The sequence below is a fragment of the Marmota marmota genome, unplaced genomic scaffold (assembly GCF_001458135.2).
Source record: "Marmota marmota marmota unplaced genomic scaffold, marMar, whole genome shotgun sequence".
Lineage (NCBI taxonomy): Eukaryota > Metazoa > Chordata > Mammalia > Rodentia > Sciuridae > Marmota > Marmota marmota.
In genome coordinates, this window is record NW_025999900.1 from 10,835,799 (window position 1) to 10,862,941 (window position 27,143).

Sequence of the window (27,143 nt, forward strand, 5' to 3'; positions counted from 1 at the left end):
TACACACATATATAATTTCTATTTCTCTACTAAGATTATCTGCTCACTTGTGTTCATGTTTTCTCTTAAATCCTTGAACATATTTATAATAGCAGTTTTCAGACCTTATCTACTTATTTCAACATCTGTATCATCTCTGGATCTGTTTCTATTAATTGTAAAGGGTGTTGCCCTCTTCCTTTAAAGAATGAATTAACTAGGTCAGCTTGATCCTTTCAAGGCTTGCTGACTGTTTTTCTAGAGTATTCAGCAAGATCTTCCTCTGAGTGGAAACTTGGTTATCTTTCCTGGTACATCTCTGCTTTATGGCCCTCTTAGCTCTTTTCTAACATACTTTGCTTAGCTTGCTTTGCTCTTAGTATTCAGTCACAGATTTAAAGAAAATTCTTTGAGATTTCTAGAGTTCAGCTTTCTTATTTTTAATACTCTGCCCTTCAAATCATACCCCCAAGTTCTTATCTTTGTTTCCCTATCCAGTGAGACTTACTCTTTGGACTCCACCTTCTTGTAACACTACTTTAGGAAGTGTCCCCAGGCAAAAAGCCAAAGTTGGGCTGTGGATTTTACCACAATGTATTCACCTTCTCTCAAGGAACACATCCCTGTAATATCTGTCATCCACTGCCCCAAAACAGTTGTTTTCATATAATTTGTAGACACAGACACACACACACATATTTATGCTACATGTGTAGTAGTTTATAGCATAACAGTCAGTTTTAATTATAGCCAGAACTGGATCATCTTTTAGAGATAAATGAGGATATATACTCGAAAGCCTCCCCACCTTTGTCATGGGCCAAAGACACACCCAAAGGCACTACCAGGGTTTTCTTTTTTAAAAAGTGTATGTCCAGTCTACCACACAGAACAAAAATTGGAGGCTCCAGCATTCTGTTTGTAAGTTATGGCTATAATAATTTTAAGCCAGTAATAAGGATTTTTAAAGGATATCTTTTATTACATATTAAAACTTCTTAAATAATTATTTAAATGAAATCTCATTTTTACTGATACTTGTCTATTGGGTTGTAGTTAATGTTTTCCTGTATCTTTAAATGATGAAATTCATTTTTTCTAGGAATTTTTGTAGTCTTTTAACTTATTATGAAAAGTGATATTTTATTTCCATATTTATACCTTTTATCATGGATCTTCATATCTGGACATCTTCATGTACTTCAATGTACTCTTCACTCCTGACCTGGGCCCTGGCATGAGCTCTGATACATGAATTCCCACTATGCTCCAAATCTCTGTTCCTTTGAGCTTACTCTCACATTTGTTTAATGTTTCTACTGGAATGTCAAGGTCATTGATCCATCACTGTCTCTCTTCTTGCCAGTTATGACCAAAAGAAAAATCCTTTAGCTCATCTCTGTCTCAAAAGAGTAAATGGTTCTTTATGGATTATAATAGTAATTCTTGAATTAAAATGTTTTAAAATCATGTTAAGTGAGTGATTAATGACCAAGGTCTTTTTCTTTTAGATTGTTTTTTAAAGTAGATGCTGTTTTAGTCTTATCTTTTTTACAAAAAAAATTATGATATACTGGTTTTGCTTATGTAATGAATTATGTACTTTTTATTTAATGAATTATGTACTTTTTTGCTTTCTACAAATCTTGTTTTTAGGATAAATTCTAGATCCTATTTGAAAGTGCTTTTTCAGGACATTTTGTTTTCTAAGATTGTATTCAGGAAACTTGCCATCTCTGTAATGCAAGTATGAATGTTGAAAAAAAAACTTTATTGGCCTTTTAGTTACATTGGATTTTAGAATCTTAAAATTCTGTATACTTTATGAGTAAGTAATAAACCATCCTTTTCCCTGTTTGGGAATATTTCATATAAAAATAGTTACTCATTGAATATTTAAAATAATTCTGAAATCAATCTGACCAGGCCAAATAAAATACACAGTAAAATGTATTAGATTCCTGAACATTATAATATTTAACAGAAACCATTTGTTCTTTGATCATCTACTTCTAATAAAGTTTTAAAATTTTCAATCAGAATTAAACAGAGGGGCTGGGGTTGTAGCTCAATGGTAGAGCACTTGCCTAGCACATGTGAGGCACTGGGTTCATTCCCCAGAACCACATAACAATAAATAAACAAAGGTATGTGTCCATCTATAACTAAAAATATTTTTTAAAAAATTAAACAGACATATCAGGAAGACATTAGGTTATTACACTCTTTTGGTAAGACTGTAGTTAAAAATATATGTGTGTGTGTGTGTGTGTGTGTGTGTGTGTTATATTTTCCATTCCCCTTCTACCAGGACACAAACATTTCATCTCCAAGATTAACCCTTAAGAGATTGAGTTTATAAATATCTCGTATATATTTTGCAGTTGACAAATTACAATTTGAACCTCCTCTGAGAAAAGAAACTGAAGCACGGGATGAAATGGTAAGAATGATAACTTTTAAATTTTAAGAAAACTTATTTCAGTTAGACATACTATAAGAAACAGAATCATATCCTCTTTTAAGCATTTTTTAAAAAATATTTTTTAGTTGTTGATGTACCTTTATTTTTTATTTATTTATATGTAGTGTTGAGGATCAAACCTAGTGCCTCACACATTCTCTGTTATGAGCCACAACCCCAGCCCCAAGCGTTTTTTATTTATAATGTATTTCACATACTCAAGTTTGATAAAGTTAGTAATTGGTGTATTTTGAATAGTTAGAACATAACACGCTATTTCAGTCATTCATTTTGACTCTTTTGAGTCTTTTGAAGTATTTATATGAAACTACTAAACACTTATTTGGAAGCTTAGCTCAAAGTTCTTGCTACCTTTTTTCATATCTATTTTATTAGATCTATAGTAAATATATTTTTACAATGCCTTATTATTATTATTTTTTAAGTATTTTATTTGTGGGGCGGAGGATGTAACTCAGTGGTAGAGCACTTTCCTAGCATGCACAAGGCCCTGGGTTTGAACCCAGCACTGCCAAAAAAGAAAAACAAAACAAATATGTCATTTGTTTATATGACTTCTTTTTTAACCAGTGCCCTTATTTTCAGACAACTACTTAGTTAACCCTTCTTTGGTCTAAAAGAAAAGACTAAATAAAGCATGATATTGTTAGAGTTGACCTAAAAGTTACCTTAATATCTACTTTATTTTCAATTAATAGAACTATATTTTTTAGAATAACATGTAGAAGAGATGTTGTTCTTACTGTATGTGTCTGTGAGTCCTTAATTTCCATGCTAATAAGAAAAAGTAGTAGTACCAGTAAATAAATAATTTAATAATGTTATTTAGTCCTGCATGCTAATGAAGTAGTGATGTAAGTAATTCAAAGTTGCTTTTTTGCTTTAGAATATACTAGCATATTGATAAAGAGGACTTGTCACAGGCTGGGATTGTGGCTCAGTGGTAGAGCGCTCACCTAGCATGCGCAAGGCCCTGGGTTTGATCCTCAACACCACATAAAAATAAACAAACAAAATAAAGGTATTGTGTCTAACCAAAAAATAAATATTAAAAAAAGAGGACTTGTTACATTTGAAGCTATATTTAGTATGTTTAAAAAATTTCTTAAGTTCATGTCAACTGATAATGAGTCACTGGCCTAAATAGGTCAAATGGCAAAGCAAAACTAGCTGAAGATTTAGAAACTGATTCAATGCCAATACATTAACAATCATGACACTGGAGTTTTTCTTGAATCAAAATGATGACTAGCATCTTTCAGTAATAAATAAGATGGTTAATATCTATAAAAGGAACTATATTTTTAATCTTCACAGGGAGTCTCATCAGACCCAAACTTTATATTACAGTGGAATCCTTTTGTTGATGGTTCAAATACTGGAAAGTAAGTTATTTCTGATTAATAACTTTATTTAATTTAATTTAATAAAAGTTATTAAATTACATAGAACAGTATTTGGTAGTAGAGGAATGGAATTTAATAAGCTTTAATTTTTTTCTTAAAAAAGTTGCCAATATAAAGCTTCTGACTTTTTTTTTTAATTACCAAAAACCATCATATATTGATCATTAATGCTTTTGTATTTTGTTTTAATCAAAATGTACTATGTGTAATAATAATATATGGAAAGGTGACTCACAAGATGTCATGGTAAAAAATTACTGTAGTGGAAATCAGAAAGTCCCAGTTTTATCTCCACAGTGTAGTTACTTCATAGTCTAGATTGGTATCTTTCCTTTGGCAATTAACTATAGGGCATGGCCTCATTGTTGTTGTTTACTTATATGTGCATTGCATTTGCCTAGAGAACTCTTTCAAAATACAAATTCTGTGTCCCAACATTAGACCTATAGATCTGGGGTTGTCAAACTGCATAGCCTATGGACCAAATCTGGCCTGCTGCCTATTTTTACACAGCTCGTACACTAAAAATGGTATTTACATTTTTAATGCTTGGAAAAAAATCGAATGAAGAAGCCAGGTATGGTGGTGCACAACTCTAATCCCAATGGCTTAAGAGGCTGAGGCAGGAAGATTTCGAGTTCAAAGCCAGCCTCAGAAAAAGCGAGGTGCTAAAAACAACTCATTGAGACCCTATCTCTAAGTAAAATACAAAATAGGACTGGGGATGTAGCTTAGTGGTCAATTACCCCTGAGTTCAATCCCTGGTACCCACACACACAAAAAAAATCAAATGAAGAATATTTTGTCATGTGAAAATCATATGAAATTCAGATTTCAGTGTCCATAAGTAAAGCTTTATCAGAACATAGCCTTCCTTGTTCATTAATTTATGTATCATCTAAAGATGCTTTCACTCTATATTAGCAGAGTTGCAACTACTTACCAAGCCTATGAGATTTACTGTTTGGCCCTTGACAGAAAAAATTTCCAACCTCTACTATAGAATATTGTCTTTAAGACTGGAATCTAAAAATCCTAAAAGCTTTCCAGTTGATTGCAGTGACTGGATAAACATGTATGACCATTGGGCTAGATCAGTACATGTCAAACTTTGATTTGCGTATTGAACTGGAGATCTCATTCTGATTCAGTAGGTAGAAATGATTCATTTATAAAAGTTCTCAAGTGGTGCCATTATCACTGGTCCGAGGACCATGTTTCAAGTAGTTTGATGATAATAGCCACTTGAATCTTATGGGTTTAAAATTTTTGAATTTTATTGTTGTTTTTTGTTTATTTTTTCTTTTGATGCTGGAGATTGAACTCAGGGCCTTGCATATGCTAAGTATGCATTTTACCACTGAGCTACACCCCTAGCCTGAATCTATTGTTTATTAGTAAGTTTAAATTAAATATCACAAAGCATAACTATGAAGTAAAGACTTGGTGCCTTCTTTATAATATCTCTATTTTATAGTCACACTAGTACATTCTGACTATATGAGGTCATAGTTTTTCCTCATATTCCATATCATTATCTATTTGTCTTTTAATACATGTAAATATTGTTGTTGTTTTAAGTTATGGCCATTTATCATCATCTAAATTATATTTTTCCTCTTTGTATTAGATCAACCTCAAAACGTGCAGTACCACCTCCCCTACCTCCTAAGGTGAGCTGTTTAAGGACTTTGAACAATAAATCTTTTTTTAAATAATTAAATTTTTTAAATAATTTTATTGATTTTATTCAGAGTCAGAAGTTTCTCAAATATATTTTAGATGAATACAGTTTTCTTCAGAAGGGAGACATGAAGATGTAAAATGTATAGTAAAGAAGATTTCATGAGAAATAGATTTCTTAAAAGAATTTATCAGTATATTATAATAATATATAAAAGTGGCATTTATTGTGATATATTCCTTCCTATGTGCACATAATTTGGTCAGTTTCTTTCCACAAAGTCTTCCCTTTCCCCTCCCCTTCTTTTATTGGTCTCCCTGAGAAATAGAATATTTTTAACAAATATTAGAAAAAGAAAAACATAGATCATTGCTCATTTGAGAAAATACTTGACTGCATGGATCATTTATAATCCTATTACTGTAGTTTGACATTTATGTAGTCATACTTAATTGAGTTATTGTCCTTGTTTCCACTATTAAATATTTTATGGACTGTTTACATCATCTCTATTGGTTATAAAAAATTTTATCAATTTTGGTTGAGCTGATTAAAAATTAAATGTTAAGTTCAGAGTTGTTTTGGGACAGTAACCTAACTCTAGCTTACTTTGCTCACTTAGCACAGTGAGTTGAACTAAACACTAGGAAGAAAAAGGTGCATCCCCTACCTCCTATAGTCTTTGAAGCCTAATAACTAAATTCTGTATCTAGATTTTTCAAAGTACTTTTTTGTTTTTTAATCACTAGCCAAGGATAAACAGTTACCCTGAAGACAACCTCCCAGATGAAGAAAAATCATCAACTATAAAACGTTGCCCTGATTCAGAGAACAGAGCTCCTCAAGTTCTCAGAAGACAGAGTAGCCCAAGTTGTGGTCCTGTAGCAGAGACTTCCTCTTTGGGTATGGCTAGCAGTGTCAGCAGCCCTCGAGTGCGTACGGCTAGATACTGTGATCTGGGTAAATAAATCAAAGTGGAAAGAAAGCCACATTGTTCCTGTTTTAAAGAATATCTTTCTTCTGTAGTCGGTCCTATTACAGTTTAAAGCTTTATGAGGTTCTTTAATTCCAAATAGATGGTCTATAAATAAATTCTTCAACTCTAATATGATTCCTTATTAAATATTATAGGACCTAGCCACACATGCTTGTGCACACCTCTGATCCCAATGACTAGGGAGGCTGAGGCAGGAGGATTACAAGTTCAATGCCAGCCTCGGCAACTTAGTGAGACCCTGATTCAAAATTTAAAAAACAAATAATACTATAGGACCTATAAGGATGAATACTTATTCCTGCCCTCCTGGAGATTAGAGGCTATGGCAGAAGTTATATTTATGTATACAAAACATTAGAAAAGACAACTTGTATGAGAGTCTCATAAAATAATAACTGTATGTAATAGAATATCTGAGATTTCTGAGGGAGGTAAGGATGGAGAAAAGAGAAAGTAGACTCTTGACGGGTAGTAAAGGGCTTAATGAGCCTTCAGTAGGTGAAGCCAGTGCTGACAGACATTTTTGGAAAATAAGAAAGAAGAGTAAATGCACTGAGGCAGGAAAACCTGAATTATGTTTTAAGTACACTCCACTATGGGATAGTGTGATATTTAAAGAAAAGATAGGACTGAAAATGTGGATTAAAGTTCAATTGGAAAAGGTCTTGAATATCAATGTAACCATGTTAGGAGATTTCATTTTTCTTTACACTATGGAAAGACATTCATAATTTTCATAGGTTAAGAGCATGGCTAAAGATACAGTGCAACAACTATAGAATCTAGAGGAAGGAACCAAAGATAACTCATCTGACAGTAGAAAATATTCTTCCATAACAAATCACTAAAGGGGAAGACAAGTCATGAGGGAAAGGAAAAATTGTTTTTCAAAGGGTGTATTTATTTGTGTGATCATTCAACTTTTAACTATGATTCTCTTTAGGAAATGGTGATGGTATTTCAAAACTGATTAGTGAAAATACAGAAGGATCAGCACAAGCACCACAGTTACCTCGAAAAAAGGACAAGCGAGACTTCCCTGTAAGTAAACAGGCATTTAGCAATCAATTGTAACTAATCGTGTATTTATCATGCAAGAGAAATAATCTGTTTAATTTGAGAATTTGCCTATGTGGAGCAGGATGGGATGGTATATGCCTCTTGTCCCAGCTACTTGTGAGGCTGACATAGGAGGATAGCTTGAGCCCAAGAGTTCAGAGCCAACCTGAGCAACATAGCAAGACCCCATCTCTCTCAAAGAAAAGAATTCAAATAACTAAATGTCTGAATGGATAAAGGTTTTCTTTTTTTTGTTTTGAGGCTCAGGAAGTCTTATGATATTAAAATATTAAAAATTATTTTTTCCACAGAAACCAGCCATCAATGGTCTACCACCCACCCCAAAAGTACTGGTAAAGAATATTTTTATATGACTTATTTGCCATGTTTTATGTCTTTAGAAGCAGCAGAAATAGATTTGCTATAGGGTATGTTATAATGAGCCATTAAAATCAATGATACTACAAAATAGAAAGGTATTAGATGCATTTGGATAGTTCATGGATCAAATCATTTACCCTAATTTGAGTGAATTAGTTAGAACTTAGAGACAATTTCTCATTTTATAAATACTGGCAGTTGGATTCTCAGATTAGCCTAAAAAGGCCAATTTAATTTTAGTGTGATAATGTTAATAGTAATGTGTCCTCTTGCTTATGTGAATTAAATATCTTTCTATCCCTGAAGCCATTTTCACATTGGACTCTGTACAGTGAAATGGGAAACTTATGTTAATACTTATTCTCAGCCTGTATGGTAGTTCAACCAGTTATGTGAATGGGATGCTTTATAAACTGTACTTTTTTATATAGTAAAAGTCTAATAAGTGTAAAATATCGTAATGATTTTTCTAACACTATTTAAAATTATATAATCAAATAAGTCAATATTTCTTTCTTTATAAATAAGATGGGAGCATGTTTTTCAAAAGTTTTTGATGGCTGTCCTTTGAAAATTAATTGTGCAACATCCTGGATACATCCTGATACAAAAGGTAAAACTTTTGAATATTATGCATCTCTAATAAACAATTGGATCTTTATAACTGAGATTGTTACTTTAAAAATATGATGTTAGAGAATAGACTAATTGGTATAGGAACCTGTGACAACCTAAATAGATAGTTAGGGTTTGGTTTAATACATTAAAACTTAAGAGTGTGTAGGATCCATTCTTGATTAAAAGAGACTAGAGATAGCAAAATTGATTGCATCCTTACTTTGGAATTTTCTCTTACTCTAAAAAACATTATTAGGACAATTATCTCAACCAGTAAGATCTGTAGATTAGGAAATAGTATTATTATGTGTACTATTCTCTGGTTATATACAACTGGTTAAAATACATCCTGAAATATTTAGGCATAAAGGGGCTTTTGTGTCTGAAATGGTTCCGGAAACAAAACGCACATAGGGGAGAAAGAATGAAAAGATGAAACATAAGTGGTAAATGTTCAGCATTTGGGGAATCTGTGTTAAGGTATTCAGGAATTCTTTATACTATTATACATTTTCTGTAAGTCTGAAAGGATGTCAAAATAGTTATTTTTCTAAGTTTAAACTATATATTTTTAAAGTGAGGAAGCCTAACAGAGAGAGAGAATTTTTTTAATGTTTATTATTTATTTTTTAGTTCTCGGTGGACACAACATCTTTATTTTATTTTTATGAGGTGCTGAGGATCGAACCCAGCGCCCTGCACATGCCAAGGAAACATAACATATAGAGGCAAAAATGTGTAATCAAATAGTCCGAGTTTGAATTGTAGCTGCCAGGTGATTTGGAAAATAAGCTTAACACCCCTGGTTTTCATTGTAATCATTTGTAATGTGAATACTCTTAATGCTTACTTTGTAAGAAAGGAAAGCACCTGCCTGAGTATATGGCAATTAGCAAACAGGAATAATCAATAAAGGGGTTCAGGAAATGTTTGTTTTAATTGCTTTAAAATGATCTGCTTTAAATACCACTGTTAGAAAGTATAACAAAAAATTTTCAATAGAAAGGAAATATATTTTTGTTTGAAACTTTGTATTTGGTATAATTTCAGACTTACAGAAAAGTTATAAAAAATAGCACAAGAAACTACTAACTATATATACTCAAAATCATTAATTGCTTCTATTTTGCCTCATTCATTTTACCATTTTCTATCTGTTGGAGACCTCATGCTCCTCTGCTTCAGTGTATATTTCCTAGCATCAAGAATCATCACTTGGAGAAAAAAAAAAAAAAAAAGAATCATCACTTGGGCCGGGGGAATAGCTCAGCAGTTGAGCGCTTGTCTAGCATGCCCAAAGCCCTGGGTCCAATCCCCAGCACCATGGAAAAGAAATCATCACTGAAATAAAACAGTACAATGAAAAAGATCAGGAAACTTGTCACTGATGTAATACTGTTTTTCTGTCCATCATGTTTAAATTTTATTGTCCCAATAGTATTCTCCCTAGTCTCCACCCTTTTTTTTTATTTCCCCAATCCAACATTTAATTCAAGATTACATATTACATTTATTCAGTTGGCACTTATACATTCTAATTTCATTCAGTGAAATAGGATCCATCACTATTATTTATTTTCACACTTAAATTGTCCTGGAATTTTTGTTTAAAGTGTCCTAATCATTTTTGGAGCACTTCCTTACTTTCTGACACTGCAGAATTTCTAGGCTCATCTTACTTTCCCGTCCCCAGAATAGGACTCAGACTTGTCTCCAAGACGCCCTGGCTCTTTTTAGTAGAAACAGTATTTAGAAACCAAGATCTGAATTCTTGGTATTTCATTGTGGTGTGTCATGATTTATAATTAATGTACTTTTCTTGTTTAAGTGCATTTGAGGTTTCTTACAAAAATAGTTACTTACTATAAACAAAAAAATTTAAATATAAAAATAATGTTGAAGGGAAGGATTATATAGTAAGATAAATTCAGAGTGAGTTGGTACAACAAAATATATCTTTAAAAAAAAAAGAAGAGAAGTGTTTAGGAAAGAAATAAGGTGGCATGAATTTTAGAAAATAATTTTACTTTGGCTGTCTAACTCTTAATATCATTATAAAATCATTACTTTAGTAAATTATTTCAGAAAATAATAATAAACAATTTATGAACTGTTTTAGATCAGTACATTATTTTTGGAACTGAAGATGGTATTTACACATTGAATCTCAATGAGCTACATGAGGCCACTATGGAACAGGTAACGAGGTATTTTAACTAAAAAAATTAGTTTGGACAAATTTAATAAAAAAAGTATTTTAATTTTTAATCAATTTATTTGGGCTCAAATTCTAATTTTCATGATTTAAATATTTAAAAGGTTGACAGTGAACCTTTTACATGTTCCTGTTGATTTTTTTTCCTAAGATTTTGATAATTTACTAAAAGACAGAAAATAGTTATTTTTATAGAACTAATTTATTTGTTTTGTGTGGTGCTAGGGATCAAACTCAGAGCCTTGCATATTCTAGGCAAGTGCTCTACCACTGAGTTATATCTCTAGCAGTACTATTTTAGAATGTTGGAAGGATAGGGATAAGAAAATGAAAATTGCATGGCTTATCTTCTCTCTCTTTCTCTCTTTTTAGTTATTTCCACGGAAGTGTACTTGGCTATATGTTATCAATAATACTTTAATGTCATTATCAGGTATGTATTTGGCAATAAAGAATAAACATAGACAAGTAGACATTAAATTTTAGTATATACTACATCAAAATGCCACAGTCTGGCTGGGCACAAATGCCGCAGTCTGGCCGGGCACACAATCTAGGAACAGGCAACTTGAAATAAAAACAAAATAAATCAAAACAATAACACATTGTTTTTTGAAATGTTCACCCATTTTTTTCAGAAGTTCCCCGTACGGGCCACCAAATGCCGCAGTCTGGCTGGGCACAAATGCCGCAGTCTGGCTGGGCACACAATCACGAGCCACCACACAGCTTGTAGATTCAAACAGCAACTCTTTATTCCCGAACTCACACCAGCCGTCTACAATCACGTTCTGGGGAAATCCACGTTCTCTGCCCAAATCCACCTCCACTGGGCTTCTATCTCCAAAATATACTGTCTGAATCCCGTGAGAACTCAAGGGGAACTCAGGCAGCAGGATACGCCCTATTCCCAGCAGGAATAATCTTAAACCTTAAACCTGGAACCTAAACCGGGAACGCCCTAATCCGCCTTGGTCCTTGAGCCAAGGTCACCTACATTCAATGTCACTGCAACATGGGGTACGCTGGCAAGGAAATTGTCATACCTACTTGGCTAATGGCTCCCAGCAATTTATAATTTTATGTAACTGTATTATAGTAACTTTGGGACTTGGAGATGTTTTCTTCTCAAACCATTCAAGCTTCTAAATACTTGGGGGAGTGTGAGGGGGCAGGTAGCACAGTGATTAATACCCGTGGCCATTCCATTCAGCTCAGCCTCCCCAGCGATTGAATATTAACAGTTGAAGGGCAAGAAGTAGATTGAACTGCTCTTTTCTCTGTGATGTTTAGCAAGTCACTTACCTTCTTGGACTGTTTTCTTATTTGTCAAATGAGGGTAATGGGATTAGAACGGTTTTATGAGGTTGTTGTGAGGGTTAAATGAATTGATATCCAAAGTGCTTAGTAAATTGTGAAGTCTTAGGCAGATATTTGGTGGTGGCATTCAGGTTGTTCTGAACCACATTAATCCACTACCTTGGATTAATGTTTTAAAGGTTCTTAAGTGAGGTGATTCCAGAGCAACCTATTCTAATTCTGGTTATTGTGGGTTTTCTTTTTTGGTTGTTGGTAGTAGTGAATGGATGAGTGGATGGTATTTTTAAACTTTTTTGTTTGTTTGTTTTGGCCCTTTAAGTTTCAAATTTGCAAACATAATAAATATTCAGACAGGTTTTCAGAGTTACCATAAGTGATATATTTATTGCTCAACTTCAGATTTTATATGTGTTCTGCATCTGGGATGGTAAGACAAAGTGGGTTTTAATTCATACCTACCAGACCATATCTTCTTACATTTTAGATATAAATTGCTAGCTAGAGGTTTCATTCTGAAAGTAGAGAACAGAACAGTAATTATTATTTCTTTCTAGTAAAGATTCTTCAGAAATCTGTATATTTGAGCTACTGACAGTATTTATGAAGAGCATTTTGTTTGTACATAAATGACTTCTAAAAAGTAGGGGAGCTCAAAAGAATACTTAATCTTTTTGACTTTAGTTATACTTTCCCAAAACTGTTTTTCATTTTTTAGCAAATATTAATATACTATATTACTTTTGTGAAAAGAAACTTAAACCCAATTCTGTCCAAGTTAACAATTCTAAATTTCACACAAAATTACTTTTCTCTTTCTTGCNTTTTTTTTAAGATAGAGTGAGAGAGGGAGGGAGAGAGAGAGAATTTTTAATATTTATTTTTTAGTTTTCGGCGGACACAACATCTTTGTTTGTATGTGGTGCTGAGGATTGAACCCGGGCCGCACGCATGCCAGGCGAGCGCGCTACCGCTTGAGCCACATCCCCAGCCCAAATAGTACACTTCTAAATATCTCAGAGGAAAAGGAAGAAAGCACAAGAAAAGTAAATAAAAAGTGGTTTGAACTAAGTGATAATGAATGCTTAAAATATCAGGATCTCTGGGATGAAATAGTACTCAGGTGAACATTTAAAACTTAAAGTACTTTTATCAGAAAAAAGCTAAAATAATAATCAAATTATTTTCAAATTATGCAGTAGGAAGGAAAAAATAAGAATAGGAGTAAAAACATATGAAATATTTAGAGAAGAAATAATACAGCTAAAATTCAATAAAAATAAACAAGTCTAATCAAGAAAAAAGCAAGAACACAAAAATTAATATCAATGGAAAAGGAGCTATCAAAATAACCCTACAGATGCTAAAAATATATTAAGGTAATATTAAAATTGTATGCCAACACATGTGGTAGCTTACATAACATGGTTGTATTACAGAAGGATCTGTGTGCTGCTAAGAAGAAAGTATATTCAGTCATTGATGGATGAAATATTCTATATATGTCTGTTAAGTCTAAATTATTGGTTTTTTTTTTTTTACTTCTAGTTTCTTTATTTAGTTTTTGGTTGGAGGATCTATCCAGTACTGACAGAGGCATGTTAAAGTCACCCAGTATTATTGTGTTGTGGTCTATTTGATTCTTGAAATTTAGGAGGATTTGTTTGATATATATAGATGCTCCATTGTTTAGGCCTAAATGTTTATGATTGTTATGTCTGGGTGATGTATAAGTCCCTTAAGCAGTATGAAATGTCCTTCTTCATCCCTTCTGATTAACTTTGGCTTAAAGTCCACTTTATCTAATATGAGGATAGAAACCCCTGCTTGTTTATGTGATTCGTGTGAGTGATATTTTTTTTCCCCATCCTTTCACCTTCAGTTTCTGGATGTCTTTTGCCTATGAGGTGAGTCTCTTGGAGACAGCATATTGTTGGGTCTTGTTTTTTAATCCAATCTGCCAATCTGTGTCTTTTGATTGATGAGTTTAGGACATATTAATGTCCTAACATTAGTTCCAGGTTGTTATTGAGATATGATTTCATTTGGGGTTTTTTTTTTTCATAATTTTTATCTATCTATCTATTTATTTATTTATTTATTAGTTACACAAGACAGTACAATGATCTTGACATTTCATACATTTGACTCAAATGGGGTATAATTTCTCATTTTTCTGATTGTATAGGTTGCAGAATCACATTGTCATTTGGTTTTATTTCTAGTTTTCAATTTGAATTGGTTTCTCCTTTGATTAACTGTCCTTTAGTGTAGTTTCTTCCTTCGCTGGTTTTCATTTTTTTTTTCCATTTCATCTTTATGGAGTATTTTGTTGAGACTGTTCTGTAGTGCAGGCTTTCTGGTTGCAAATTCATTTAACTTTTGTTTATATAGAAGGTTTTTATATCATCTTTAAATCTGAAGCTTAATTTTACTGGATAAAAGAAAAAGCTTGGTATGTTATTCCAGGACCTCCTAGTTTTGAGGGTCTGTGTTGAGAAATTAGCTGAGATCTGAATTGGTTTCCCCTTACATCTAATCTGATATTTTTCTCTCTCAGCCTTTAAAATTCTATTCTTATTCCATATGTTAGGCGTTTTCATTATAATATGCCTTGGTGTGGGTCTTTTGTAATTTTGTACATTTGGTGTCCTGTAAAAGCTTCTTGTATTTTTTCCATTTCATTCTTTAGGTTGGGAAATTTTCTGATATTATTGAAAAGCTTGTGCATTCCTCTGGTTTGTATCTCTACATCTTCATCTATGTCAATAAATCTTAAATTTGGTCTTTTCGTGTTATCCAATAGTTCTTGAAAGTTCTGTTCATGGTTTCTTAACATCTTCTCTCCACGGTCAACTCTATTTTCTTTTCTTCTTTTTTCCCAGAATCTCTGCCTTTTTATTGAGGTGATCTTTCACTTCCTATATTTTCTCTCTGATTTCATTTCTTATACCATCCTTTACTTCACAGTTCTGTTTAACTATATACATTCTAAACTCCTTCCCTGACATATCTTTCACTGTTGTGTCAATGGATTCTGTTAGTGGAGTATCTTTTTTTTATTATTATTAGTTGCTCGACACAATACAAAGATCTTGACATACCATACATTTGATTCAAATGGAGTATGAATTCTCATTTTTCCACGTGTACAGATTGCAGGATCACATTGGTTATACAGCCACGTATATACATACAGCAATACTAGTGTCTGTTGTATTCTGCTGTCCTCCCTATCCCCCCTCTCCTCCCCTCCCCTCCCCTCACCTCTCTCTACCCAGGCTACTGTGACACATTTCTCTCTCTTTTTTTTTTTCTTCCCCTTCACACCATCATATATGTATTTTGTATAACGATGAGGTTCTCCTTCCATCTTCTGTGCCATTCCCCTTCTCCTTTCCATTCCCTCCCACCTCTCATTCCTTTTTAGTGGTAATCTTCTTCTCATGCTCTTCCTCCCTACTCTGTATTGAGTCACCCCCCTTATATCAGAGAAGACATTCGGCATTTGTTTTTTAGGGATTAACTAACTTCACTTAGCATAATCTGCTCTAATGCCATTCATTTCCCTGAAAATGCCATGATCTTGTTATTTTTTAGTGCTGAGTAATATTCCATTGTGTATAAAAGCCACATTTTTTTAAATCCATTCATCTATTGAAGGGCATCTAGGTTGGTTCCACAGAGTATCTTGATTTATTTGGAGCATTTTGTTCCCTTGCTTTTTCATGTTGTATATCTACCTATTTAACATTATGGATCTGAGTTTCTACCCTATGGACTTATAGTGCCTCTGAAGATTTCCAGTACCTCACTGTTTAGGGGGAGACAAATAATAACAACAACCTATGTAAACAATATATAGCATTAAACCAAATAGTTCCTGCTGTGACGTCTACAGTGTTAATTACCACAATAAACAGAAATGATATGATCAGTTATTGCCTACAATAGGAACAGCAAGTTTGCAAAAGGGTTTATAATTTCAAATGGTGACTAGGGAGGAAAGATAAGTGATATAGGATGTGATGATTATGAGGGAGGAAGGGAGAAGAAGTAAAAAAGGAAGAGTGAAAGAAAGAGTAGAGTTTGGCTGTTACAGGAAAAGAGAGAATCAAGGGAAATAGAAGAAAAAAATATAAAGTAAAATTTTTTTAATTAACAAATAAAAAAATATAAAACAAAACTAAAATATACTAATCAAACATTCTAGTTCTTTAAAAAACTAAACCATGAAAAATAACTGGCTTCAAAAATGCTAGAAATTAGGGAAAAAAATATGAATATGTATAAATATCCATATACCATTAAGGTCACAATTAAACAGAGAAAAAGAATTAAAAAAAAAAACAAACAGTCTTGATGAAAAGTTAAAGAAATCTTTCTGTTGGAGTTCAAAAGATTCTCAGTTTTTCTTCTCAGCAGTTTTAGGTGGGGTCATTTGGATCCTGATGCTCCACCTCTGAATTGCTGGAGTGAGAGAGGTAATCCCAAAGGCAGAATTCCTGGAGGCAGGGTTTAGGTTTAGATGGGCTTGGGGGTCTTCACTGAATGCCAGTTGGTCTGGAGATTTTAAATCAGTGAACCTCCAGCCCACAGAAATTGAGTCGACTGAGGCAGGAAGGTCACAAGTTTAGGCCAGCCTCAGCAACTCAGTAAGATCCTGTCTCAAAATAAAAAAATCAAGGTGTAGGGATGTAGCTTAGTGGTAAAGAATACTCACCTAACATGTACAAGGCCCTGAGTGCAATCCCAATGCCACCAAAAAAGAAAACTTCCTTTACCTCAATTTTGAAAGGTAGTTTAAAATGTATGTCATCCAGAATGCAAAATATCAATGTTTTCTAAATTGGATTGTCTGTGAGAATCAACTGTGAAAGTTTTATAATACAGATTCTCAGGCCCCATCTCAGTCCTCTAAAATCAGACAGTGTGGAGTCAAGAGTACAAGTTGTTTTAAAGCTTCTTGCTATCTGATTTTGATGTAACTGATTCATAAATCACAGTAAGGCAACCACTGGAACAGAGTACATTTATATTATCTTTTGTTTTCAGAAAGTTTGCTTTAACAACAAAGATTCCTGATACAAAAGGCTGCCACAAATGTTGTATAGGTAAGTAGATAAAAAAATCTGGATGATTAGATCTTTTAACATTTAAAATTATTTAAAGAGTCTTACAGATAAAATAAGAAGGTGTATTGGTTTTTTTAATAAGAGTTAAGTTGTCAGTGAAGCACAAGAATGTATAGAGTGACATAGTATAGAAATTCTTAGAGATAATAACCTTAATGTTTTCCCACAGCCTAGTGTTCCTAGAATGTTTTAAACCATAGTCCCTGAGGCCACATTTCTTCTAGTGTCCTAGCTTCCATTTAGTTAACACTTATCATCTGCTAGTTACTGCTGGTTTTTTATGAACATTATTATAGGAATTTTCCCAAGTATGGAGATGAGAGTCCACACAAGACCACCCTTTGCTTCTGATACCAGTTATAAGTTTGTAGGTTTTTAGAAGTACCCTCAGATTTAAAAATTCTCTAAAGGTATTTTCAGAACTCCCTGAAAAGAGTTATACTCATGGTTACAATTACAGGTTATTACAAATAAAGAATACAAGTTAAAATCCACTCAGAGAAGAAGAAGACAGGGTAGAGTACAAGAAAAGTTACCAAACATAGAGCTTCTATTATCCTCTCCCTATGGATTAGTGGGCACCATGCTGTTACTTTTCCACCATCACTATGTGACTGTACACTCAAGCATTGCCAATCAGGAAAGCTGATTCAATCCTCAGTGTCCAGAGTTTTTATTGGGATTGCATCATGAAGGCTGGTTTGATTTCCCGCATGACTGATCTCAATATACAATCCCTCCAGAGGTCCACTCATGCTGCATGACTTAAAGCCCCACCTTAAGTCACATTGCTGGTCTTTCTGACATGATCAGCCCTCATACTAACTATCTGGTCTTAGTGCTGTTGGACTATCCATTGACCTGAGGCTTCCAGACAAAGACAACTCCTATCAAGCATGACATTCCAAAGATTTGGAAATTATTTCTTAAGAGCAGAAGAGAGAACAGACTTCTTTTGGGGCAAGATTAAATTCTTTACTACATAACTATCTTATCTAAAACACTTAACTCTTGAAACTAAAAAAAATCACAAGCAAGTAACAGAAATAGAACCTAGATTCAAGTCTGGATCCGGTATCTTTAGATCTTAGGCTCCTTATTTTCTATTTATTCCTTGTTTGATCAGTGAGCTTATACATGAATCTTCATTCTATGTATTAGTTCAAAAGCATTTTCCAAACTTTCTAGAACAAAAACATTTAACCACAGATGTTCTACAAGTATAATTATGAGTCATTGAATGATGGAAATTAATTCTGAAAAGTTCATCATTAGGTGATTTTTGTCAATGTACACACACTAAGATGTCACCAGGCAATATAATCATAGGACCACCATTGTATATGCATCCCATCATTGACTGAAATGTTGTGCAGCATATGATTGCATAAGCAATTTTGTGATCATCTTCCTTGGGGGATCATGTCTGCATCTGTAATCAGATTCTCATATGTGACTCAACAGACTCTAGAAGCTTACATTCCAAGACATGCTTGAGTAGTACTTGTGGAACTTACTGAAGATTACTGTTTTTATAATGCATATATGTTATGTTGATGGGATTCAAGTTGGAGAAGGAAAGACCAATAAGAATTTTTGTAGTTTTGAAAAAGGATGTTCCAGCAAGATGAATTAATGTATACATACTCAAAGCCAAAAGCGAAATTTCAGTTGTCCTCAGACCTTGTCACACACTATTCTTTTAGTCAGTTTACATAGAAGTAGTTTTTGGATTGTATATTAGTGTAGGTGTTTTAGTGCTGAAAATAGTGTTCTTAAAAAGTTCTTATGCTAAAGAACCTAGCATGTTAAAAAATTTTTAGAAATAAATGTATATAATTTAAAATTGAGAATAGAACATGAAAAGGAAAGGCTAACAAAACCAAAAGAAAAAGGCATCTTTGTTTCCTCTTGTCATCCTAGTTAACAGAAACACTATTTTAATAGATAAATAATTACTTCATATAGTTTCTTCTTCCATCCATATTTTGATAGTGATTTAGAATCACATTCCATTATTTTTTCCTCTTGAATCAGTACTGCCTTTTTATAGCTAAGTTAGCTTTTAGGTGAGTAAAGCTCAGTTGTTGCTTTTAGCTCAACTATATTTTCACATAAGGTGTTCAGTGTTCCTTGAGTATCTGGTTTTATTGTTTTTTGTTTGTTTGTTTGTTTTGTTTTGTTTTTCCAGTCAGAAATCCTTATACAGGACATAAATACCTCTGTGGAGCTTTACAGTCTGGAATTGTTTTACTTCAGTGGTATGAACCAATGCAGAAATTCATGTTGATAAAGGTATATGTTACTTTGTTTACATTTTTCTTTAGAAAATACTAGTAATTAACTAAAATTATAAAATCCTATTACTGCTATTTAGGATCAGCACATTTATAATTAGTAGTACTTATATATTTGATTTAGGGGTTTTTGTGTTCTTAAGATTCCTCTTTGACTTATGTTACTTAATATACTTAGAGAACCATCACAACCATAAATATTAACATGATCTATTCTCTGAAACACATTTGTGTAGAACATTCATCCTTGTTATTGTCATCTTAAGAGGTGGGCCTTTATAGAACTACATAAATCAAAAAAATTGGAAAGCATGCATGGTGGCACATGTCTGTAATCCCAGACACTTGGGAGGTTAAAGCAGGAGGATCATAAGTTTGAGGCCAGGCTCAACAATGTACCAAGACCCTCAGCAACTTAGACCCTGTCTAAAAAGAAAAATAAAAAGAACTGGAAATGTAGCTTAGTGGTTCAATTCCTAGTACCAAAAGAAAAGAAAATTGAAGCCTTTCCATTGACTTTTTTCAATAGCAGTATGACAAGTGAGACTGTTTTCAAATAATAGTTCTATTGTTTTATCTTTTTCAGCACTTTGATTTTCCTTTACCAAGTCCTTTGAACGTTTTTGAAATGCTGGTGATACCAGAACAGGAATACCCTATGGTCTGTGTAGCTATTAGTAAAGGCACAGAATCAAATCAAGTAGTTCAGTTTGAGACAATCAATTTGAATTCTGCATCTTCATGGTTTACCGAAATTGGTGCAGGTAAGTGTCTTACCTTATGTTGAAATGGTGATGCTTTTGCATGTAATAGAAACAGAACCACTTAAGTTAGCTAGTGTAGACTATTTAAACAAAAATTCAGAAAATAGTTTCCCAAGGAAGACTAAGGAATTGTGTATATGTAGTTTACGGTCTCTATCTGCCACAGGCAATTTTATATAAACTATTTTACCAAGGAAAATTTTAGTGATTCCTGACTTTGAAGATTTGAGTTGTTACCAATTAACCTTTGGACCTACTAAATAAATAATTATATTTTCTAAGCTGCTCTTAAAATTTCATCAATTTCTCAAGCAAAGAGTTACCTTTTTTTCTCTGTCCGATTTTATCCTGTCTTCTCCCCACACTTGTTCAGTGTGCCTTTCAGACTTCAGTAGTAGCTTCTCAAATGTAGCCTTCAAACTTTTTCATTTAACTATCCATTGTACTTCCTAAGAATGGGGGTTTAGCTTGAGAGTTAATCAGACACATTTCAGTGAAAGTTCAGAAAAGATTGGAAAGAATATTCTCAAACTTAAAATTGGAATGTATAGCTGGGCATGTGGCACACACCTATAGTTTGATCCCTAACACCACATTTTAAAAAAGAGAGAAACAAAAAAAAAGGAGAAGAAAAAATAGTACAAACCAGTGATGTCCTAGTAAATGTTTAATAGCAGGGTCTTTGGGTACATTCATTTGTTGTGGTTGCCTGTTTCCATGTATAAACACTACCTTAATAGCCAATTTCAAACTACCAGCCTGATGTCATGTGGTTTGCAAAATTCCTGAAAGTTTAACAACCCAGTACAAACCAGCTACAGTATGTCTTGTACTATGAACTCTCTTTATGGACCAAATCTTAATTTCCAGTACAATGAAATAAGAATGCATTCTGTATCCTCCCTCTGCACCCACATCCCACCTTTCTTTTTTAGTTTAATGGTTTGAGTTGAGTAGAATGCGTGACCTCCTGCTATAGCTAACAGAAAGGTATAAAAACGATGACATTGCTTTATTATCATGAGAAATAAGCAGCCTAAAAAGAAATATCTCCCTATTATGTAGTTACTGCCACAAAATGGGACTTTCAATCAACTCATTTAAAAAATCACATAATCAGAAAAATAAATGAATAAATGATAACCAACAAATACTGTAAAAAACTAAGATAATTTTTAGCCAATAGCCCCAACTTTTCTTTTGTGCTGATTTTGTGGAGTAGATCATTTCATACAATTATCTAGTGTATATTTACATTCACTTTCTCCTGTGTGATATATTAGGAGATTCTATCACCCACGGTTAGACAAATTCATTGAGTTCTATTTTAAATTTGGGGGTTTGAGTTCAGGACTCTTTTGAAGGTTTTGCTGTTTGTCTTTTAAATGCCTGAAGTGTCCTATTCTACCCACTTTTTACATTGTCCAAGATCTTAGGAAGGCTAGGATTCTGCCCACAGGTATCATTCAGAACACCTTCAAGCAGAGATGAGGCAGCCTTTGTGATCCAGCACTTTGTCCTTCATAGGCTTCTGTATTTTCACAGGTGATTGGGATTTTTTGTTTGATTGTTAAATATTTTTTAACATGTTGATGAACCTTTATTTTATTCATTTATTTATATGTGGTACTGAGAATCGAACCCAGTGCCTCATGTATGCTAGGCAAGTACTCTACCCCAGCCCTCACAGGTGATTGTTGATCCAACTCCCAGCTTTGTTCATTGTTAAATCAAGATGCTAACAGTGCCTTCAACTGGCATAGTTGTAACATTAAAATGAAATCCTCTTGGAAAAATCTTATTCCAAGACCCTTCCAGTCTTAGTTTCATTATTGTAATTGTTATTTCAGTATCCTTATCTCCAAGGATGATGCTTAGCATATATATGGTCAGTACTCAGTAAATATTTGTAGAATGATTGCATGAACATAGATTAACTGAGTAAAATGATTTTGGGTGTGTTGTCTGAGAAACAGTTTATCAATTGTGTAGTTCTGGATTCTTCAGAATGTGTCACCTTTGAAAGGTCCATAAACATGCCAAAATATGTAAACCTTTGTGTTTATGTTTGTGCAGTTTTCAAAGGAGAAGATTCTTAGCCTATCCAGAGAGGTATAATTAAGAATGACTAATTTTTTTTTTTTTTTTTTTTTTTTGGTAGTGTTGGGAATGGGAACTCAGGGCCTCACATATGCCAGGCAAATGTTCTACCACTTAACCACATCCCCAGCCCTAAAATCTTTCCTTAGATTCAGCTAGACCATTCAAGCAGTTGAGTGCTTAAAATAGTTTACCAAAAATATTTTGCAACATATATTAGCAAATTTTAAAAGACACACAGCCCTTGAGTATCAGCAAAGTGAAGAAAGAGTTGTATTCTTCTCACATATTATTGATGATATTGTTCATTATAGCTACTCACTGTCTTCTTTCTAAAGGAATCCCACTTACCTTACCTATTAACATTCCAATACTAGGAAAATTTCTCTCTGATCATAGTAATTAATCCTTGTGTTCTTTTGAGTCACTGGCTTAATTTTATTTCAAGGATGCTCAATTTCCCTACTGATCTTGTTTCTATTTTCCTTTGGCTCTGTAAAACACAGAGTCCATGTATGTCATGCATTTTACTTTCCTCCCCATATTAACTCCTTACTTCATTTTATTTTTATGACTTATCTTTCTAGAACCAGCCAAGATATTAATTAAAAGTAATACTGGGCCTGGGTTATGGCTCGGTGGTAGAGCTCTTGCTTTGCACATGTGAGGCACTGGTTTCGATCCTCAGCACCACATAAAAATAAATAAATAAATAAAGGTACGTGTCCATCAACTAAAAATATTGGGAAAAAAAAAAGTAATACTGAGGGGCTGGGGTTGTAGCTCAGTGATCGAGCACTTGCCTAGCACGCATGAGACACTGGGTTCAATCTTCAGCACAACATAAAAATAAATAAATAAAATAAAGGTATTGTGTTTATCTACAACTAAAAAACATTTTTTAAAAGTAATACTGAGTTTTTTCTCAGTTCAGTTATCCATGTTATCTTATGTTTTGTTGCCTAAACTGATTTATACGTTTTTGAAAGATAACATGACAAAAATGTAATTTATGTGTTGAATTTCAAAGATTAAATTAAATCATAGCAAAATTCAGACTTGTGTTTATTTCCTGATCTCTTGTTTGTTAAAGCCTATTGTATAACTGTAACCTTTTCTCTCCCTTAGGCAGTCAACAGTTAGATTCCATCCATGTGACACAGTTGGAAAGAGACACTGTACTAGTGTGTTTAGACAGTAAGTACTATTTTAAAGTTTATCTTGCATATGCTACTTGATAAAACAGGTCTTTTATTGGAAATGATTCTATGAAAATGTAATTCAAAATATTTATAAGTTTATCAGTGCTATCCTGTCATTTTATTTTATTTTATTTTATATTGCACCTGCATGGAGACATTAGACTAGAACTGTTTGCCATACTTGGGATAAAATTCTGAATCAACTATTCTATCTCATGTCTCTTAATGCAAAATAGAAGGTTACAGTACTATAAAGTCTTGGAGCCAAGACTCCATTTGACATCTCCACTTGCTAACTGTGATTCTTTGATGCAGGGAGAAGTGTTATTGATAGAAATATGTTGTATTATACAGTAAAGATAGAAAAAACTTTAGCTGTAAGTATTATTTTGATTTTGCAAATGAAACATTAATTCTTAAAAACCCACCTTATTTTCACACAGTGAATCCTAAAAGGTGGAATCCCACTACTAGAATTATATTTGAAATTTGGCAGTGTTTTCTACAATTGGTTCATTCCAATTTGTTTTTAATGGGTAGACTTACCTATAGGTAGTCAAAGTTATTTTACAGATTATTCTGTAACTGATTTTTCCTGTTTTCCTGTTATAATCCCTGTGCTCCGAAGGATTCCCTAGTGGACTTACTTTCTAGAATCATAAAGATCATCTAAATATCATAGAAAAGTCAACTAAAATCTATAGTGTTTCATTCTCCATCATCCATTTGTTAGGAACTTGATTCTCTGAATACTGATAAAATTTGAGTGTTATTCATTTACTTGTAAGTATATTTGATCAATACTTTTTTATCCAATCAAATAGAAAGTTTGGTATTAGCTAAATAATGAAATAACCAGAATTTAGTGTTTCTGAACCTTTAGTGTTAAATTTCTAAATAACTTTGTGAGTCATCAAAGGAAGATAAATTTTGCTTGGTGTTTGTTTTGGTGACATATTTTTATAATTTTTTTTAAAAAATTGACTAACTAGGCCTTGATTTCCAATGAACTAAGGTAACTGGAAAGTAACTTTCTTGAGCTTTCTGTTTATTAAAGTGGTAGAGGAAGACTTGAAAAATTTGTTGTCAGCTATACCATTTATAAGTCAGTTTGGATAGAAAGCAGTAGAGGTAGGCCTGTAATTTCTAATCATGATAGTAGACAGATGAAAAAGTAGTACAGAGAAAAGATTATCTTCTGAGTCAGAGCTAAGACAATGAAATTAAAAAACAAATAGCTAAAAAAGGAAAGAGAATTAGTTTACTACCTTCAGAGTACTGTTTCTTGCCCTGTCTATGTTGGTAGAACAGGACTCATACAGCAAAGTTATGAATTTTACTGCATGTCTTTCTTACCATATGTTATGTAATTTAAAAGGGGAAAAATTGTTAAATATTTTGATACCAAAGTAGCAACTTTTAAAGAAGAAAACACTTTTAAAAAGTGAGAATATGACTTGGGAGGCTGAGACAGGAAGATCCTGAGTTCAAAGCCAGCCTCAGCAAAAGCAAAGTGCTAAGCAACTCAGTGAGACCCTGCTTCTAAATAAAATACAAATAGGGCTGGGGATGTGGCTCAGTGATCGAGTGCCCCTGAGTTCAATCACCAGTACAAGCCCCCTCCCCTCCAAAAAAAATGGTGAGAATGTCAGTGTTTGGCATATACTAGCGTAAAAAAAGAAATTATAGTACCAGAATTGCCATCTAACAAAGGATACACATACTGTTATATCTTTTAAAACATATTTCACAGGGCATACTTGAATCCAGATTAATTATTGGCATTGATAAGAATATTATTTGATACCCAGATAAAATCCATGTATTATTACATTTATTTTAGGAAATTTACATTTCTAATTGACTTTTTTATTTTTTTAAGAATATGTAAAAATTGTAAATCTACAAGGAAAACTAAAATCAAGTAAGAAACTAGCCTCTGAGCTAAGTTTTGATTTTCGCATTGAATCTGTAGGTAAGTTTCCCTTTTTTCATTATTGTGTTTGGAATAATTGGGTTTTTGTTTTGTTTCTGTTTATTCTGTACTTAGAGTTGTCTAAGTACCACTGTCTTGTAGAAATTTCTGTGATGATGAAAATTCATGTGGCTAGTAAGTACATGAAACTTGGCTAGTGCTATATTACTTTAAACTTCTAAAATTAAATTTTAATGTAAGTAGCTTCATATGACCAGTAGCTGTCTTATTGTACAGTAAAGGTGTCTTATTGTACACTAAAGGTCTAGACCATATTGTTGTATCCTGAATATTTAAAACTTGAAACTATTTTTAAATTTTTTGTTCATTATTCCCATTGCTGCACCAAGTGAATTATACTTCTCCCAATTATCTCCAAAGCAAGAAGTTTTATTTATGTAATATGATAGCAGTGTTAGATATGCCATGGTTGGAGTATGTAGATGGCTATTGCTTTTAGGTCTGTTTATATATAAATAGCAAGTTTCCCACATTTTAATTTGCTTCCTTGTCCAAGAGTGCTTTTACTGTATTATTATTTGTCATTTGTTTTTTGTCATATTATTTTTTTGTCATTTTTTGTTTGTTTTGTGTACTTTGTTGTTCTTGTTTGGTACTGGATATTGAACTCAGAGGCACCCTCCCACTGAGCTACATTTCCAGTTCTTTTTTTTTATTTTAAGAAAGGGTCTTACTAAGTTGCTGAGAGTCTAGCTAAGTTGCTGAGGCTGGCTTCAAACTTGCAATCCTCCTACCTCAGCCTCCCACATTGCTGGGATTATAGGTGTGCGCCATGTTACCTGACTTATTCATTGGTTTTATGATTTTTAAAAATTATTATAATTTATCATTACTTGCATTCTCCTTGATTTTTACAGAGTTAAGTATTTACCTTAGGAGTGGTAGAACTTGTGAGAAAAATATTATGACTACATTTTGAGTAATTGATGATAGGATTCTGCTGTAAATCACAGAAAGTATTAAAGTTGTCATTTTTTATTTAGGCCATACAAAATTTATGCATTTTATAATTATAAGCATGTACTTTTTAAAAATATGTTTTTGGCTACTTACCAGATTTTGTTTGTTTGCTTGCTTGCTTGCTTACTTGTTTGTTTTTAAATTCCCTTAATATGAGATTTTCATACTAAACTGGAGTTTGGTATGTCACAATATACAGAGTTTAGCTCTGTCACAGTATAAGGGACTGATATTATAGCTCAGTGACTGAGCAGAGAAAGCCCTGGGTTCACTCCCTGGCACCAAAAGAAAACAAAATATGTTTATGCCTCTATTAACATCTGACAGAAAATATTTTACCTGTGATTGGGAAATTTAAATTATTGAAGCAGAAAACCTAAACTTTCTTGAATCCAGATAAATTATTGGCTAACTAGATGCTAGAACAGAAGGAACTTTAGAAAATTATTTCTTCTCTTACTCCTTTATGTACTGGGTATTAAATACCAGTTTCTAAAATTTAACATTTTTAAGAGAGAATCTAACAAATAGATCCTTAGCTCCTTTTT

General features: G+C 33.1%; 1 protein-coding gene across 1 annotated transcript in view; it reads left to right on the forward strand.

Annotated features, from left to right (window-relative positions):
- The window catches only part of Map4k5 (mitogen-activated protein kinase kinase kinase kinase 5), a 106,367-nt gene that overhangs the window by 72,028 nt on the left and 7,196 nt on the right, over positions 1–27,143 (forward strand). The window contains exons 15-29 of the mRNA XM_015487254.2: positions 2,364–2,422; positions 3,782–3,849; positions 5,501–5,543; positions 6,304–6,457; positions 7,495–7,592; positions 7,922–7,963; positions 8,520–8,604; positions 10,729–10,808; positions 11,197–11,257; positions 14,024–14,048; positions 17,197–17,255; positions 19,468–19,571; positions 20,160–20,337; positions 23,566–23,634; positions 25,522–25,614. Coding sequence (XP_015342740.1) covers positions 2,364–2,422; positions 3,782–3,849; positions 5,501–5,543; positions 6,304–6,457; positions 7,495–7,592; positions 7,922–7,963; positions 8,520–8,604; positions 10,729–10,808; positions 11,197–11,257; positions 14,024–14,048; positions 17,197–17,255; positions 19,468–19,571; positions 20,160–20,337; positions 23,566–23,634; positions 25,522–25,614 — 1,218 coding nt within the window. The remainder of the gene's footprint in view (positions 1–2,363; positions 2,423–3,781; positions 3,850–5,500; positions 5,544–6,303; positions 6,458–7,494; positions 7,593–7,921; positions 7,964–8,519; positions 8,605–10,728; positions 10,809–11,196; positions 11,258–14,023; positions 14,049–17,196; positions 17,256–19,467; positions 19,572–20,159; positions 20,338–23,565; positions 23,635–25,521; positions 25,615–27,143) is intronic.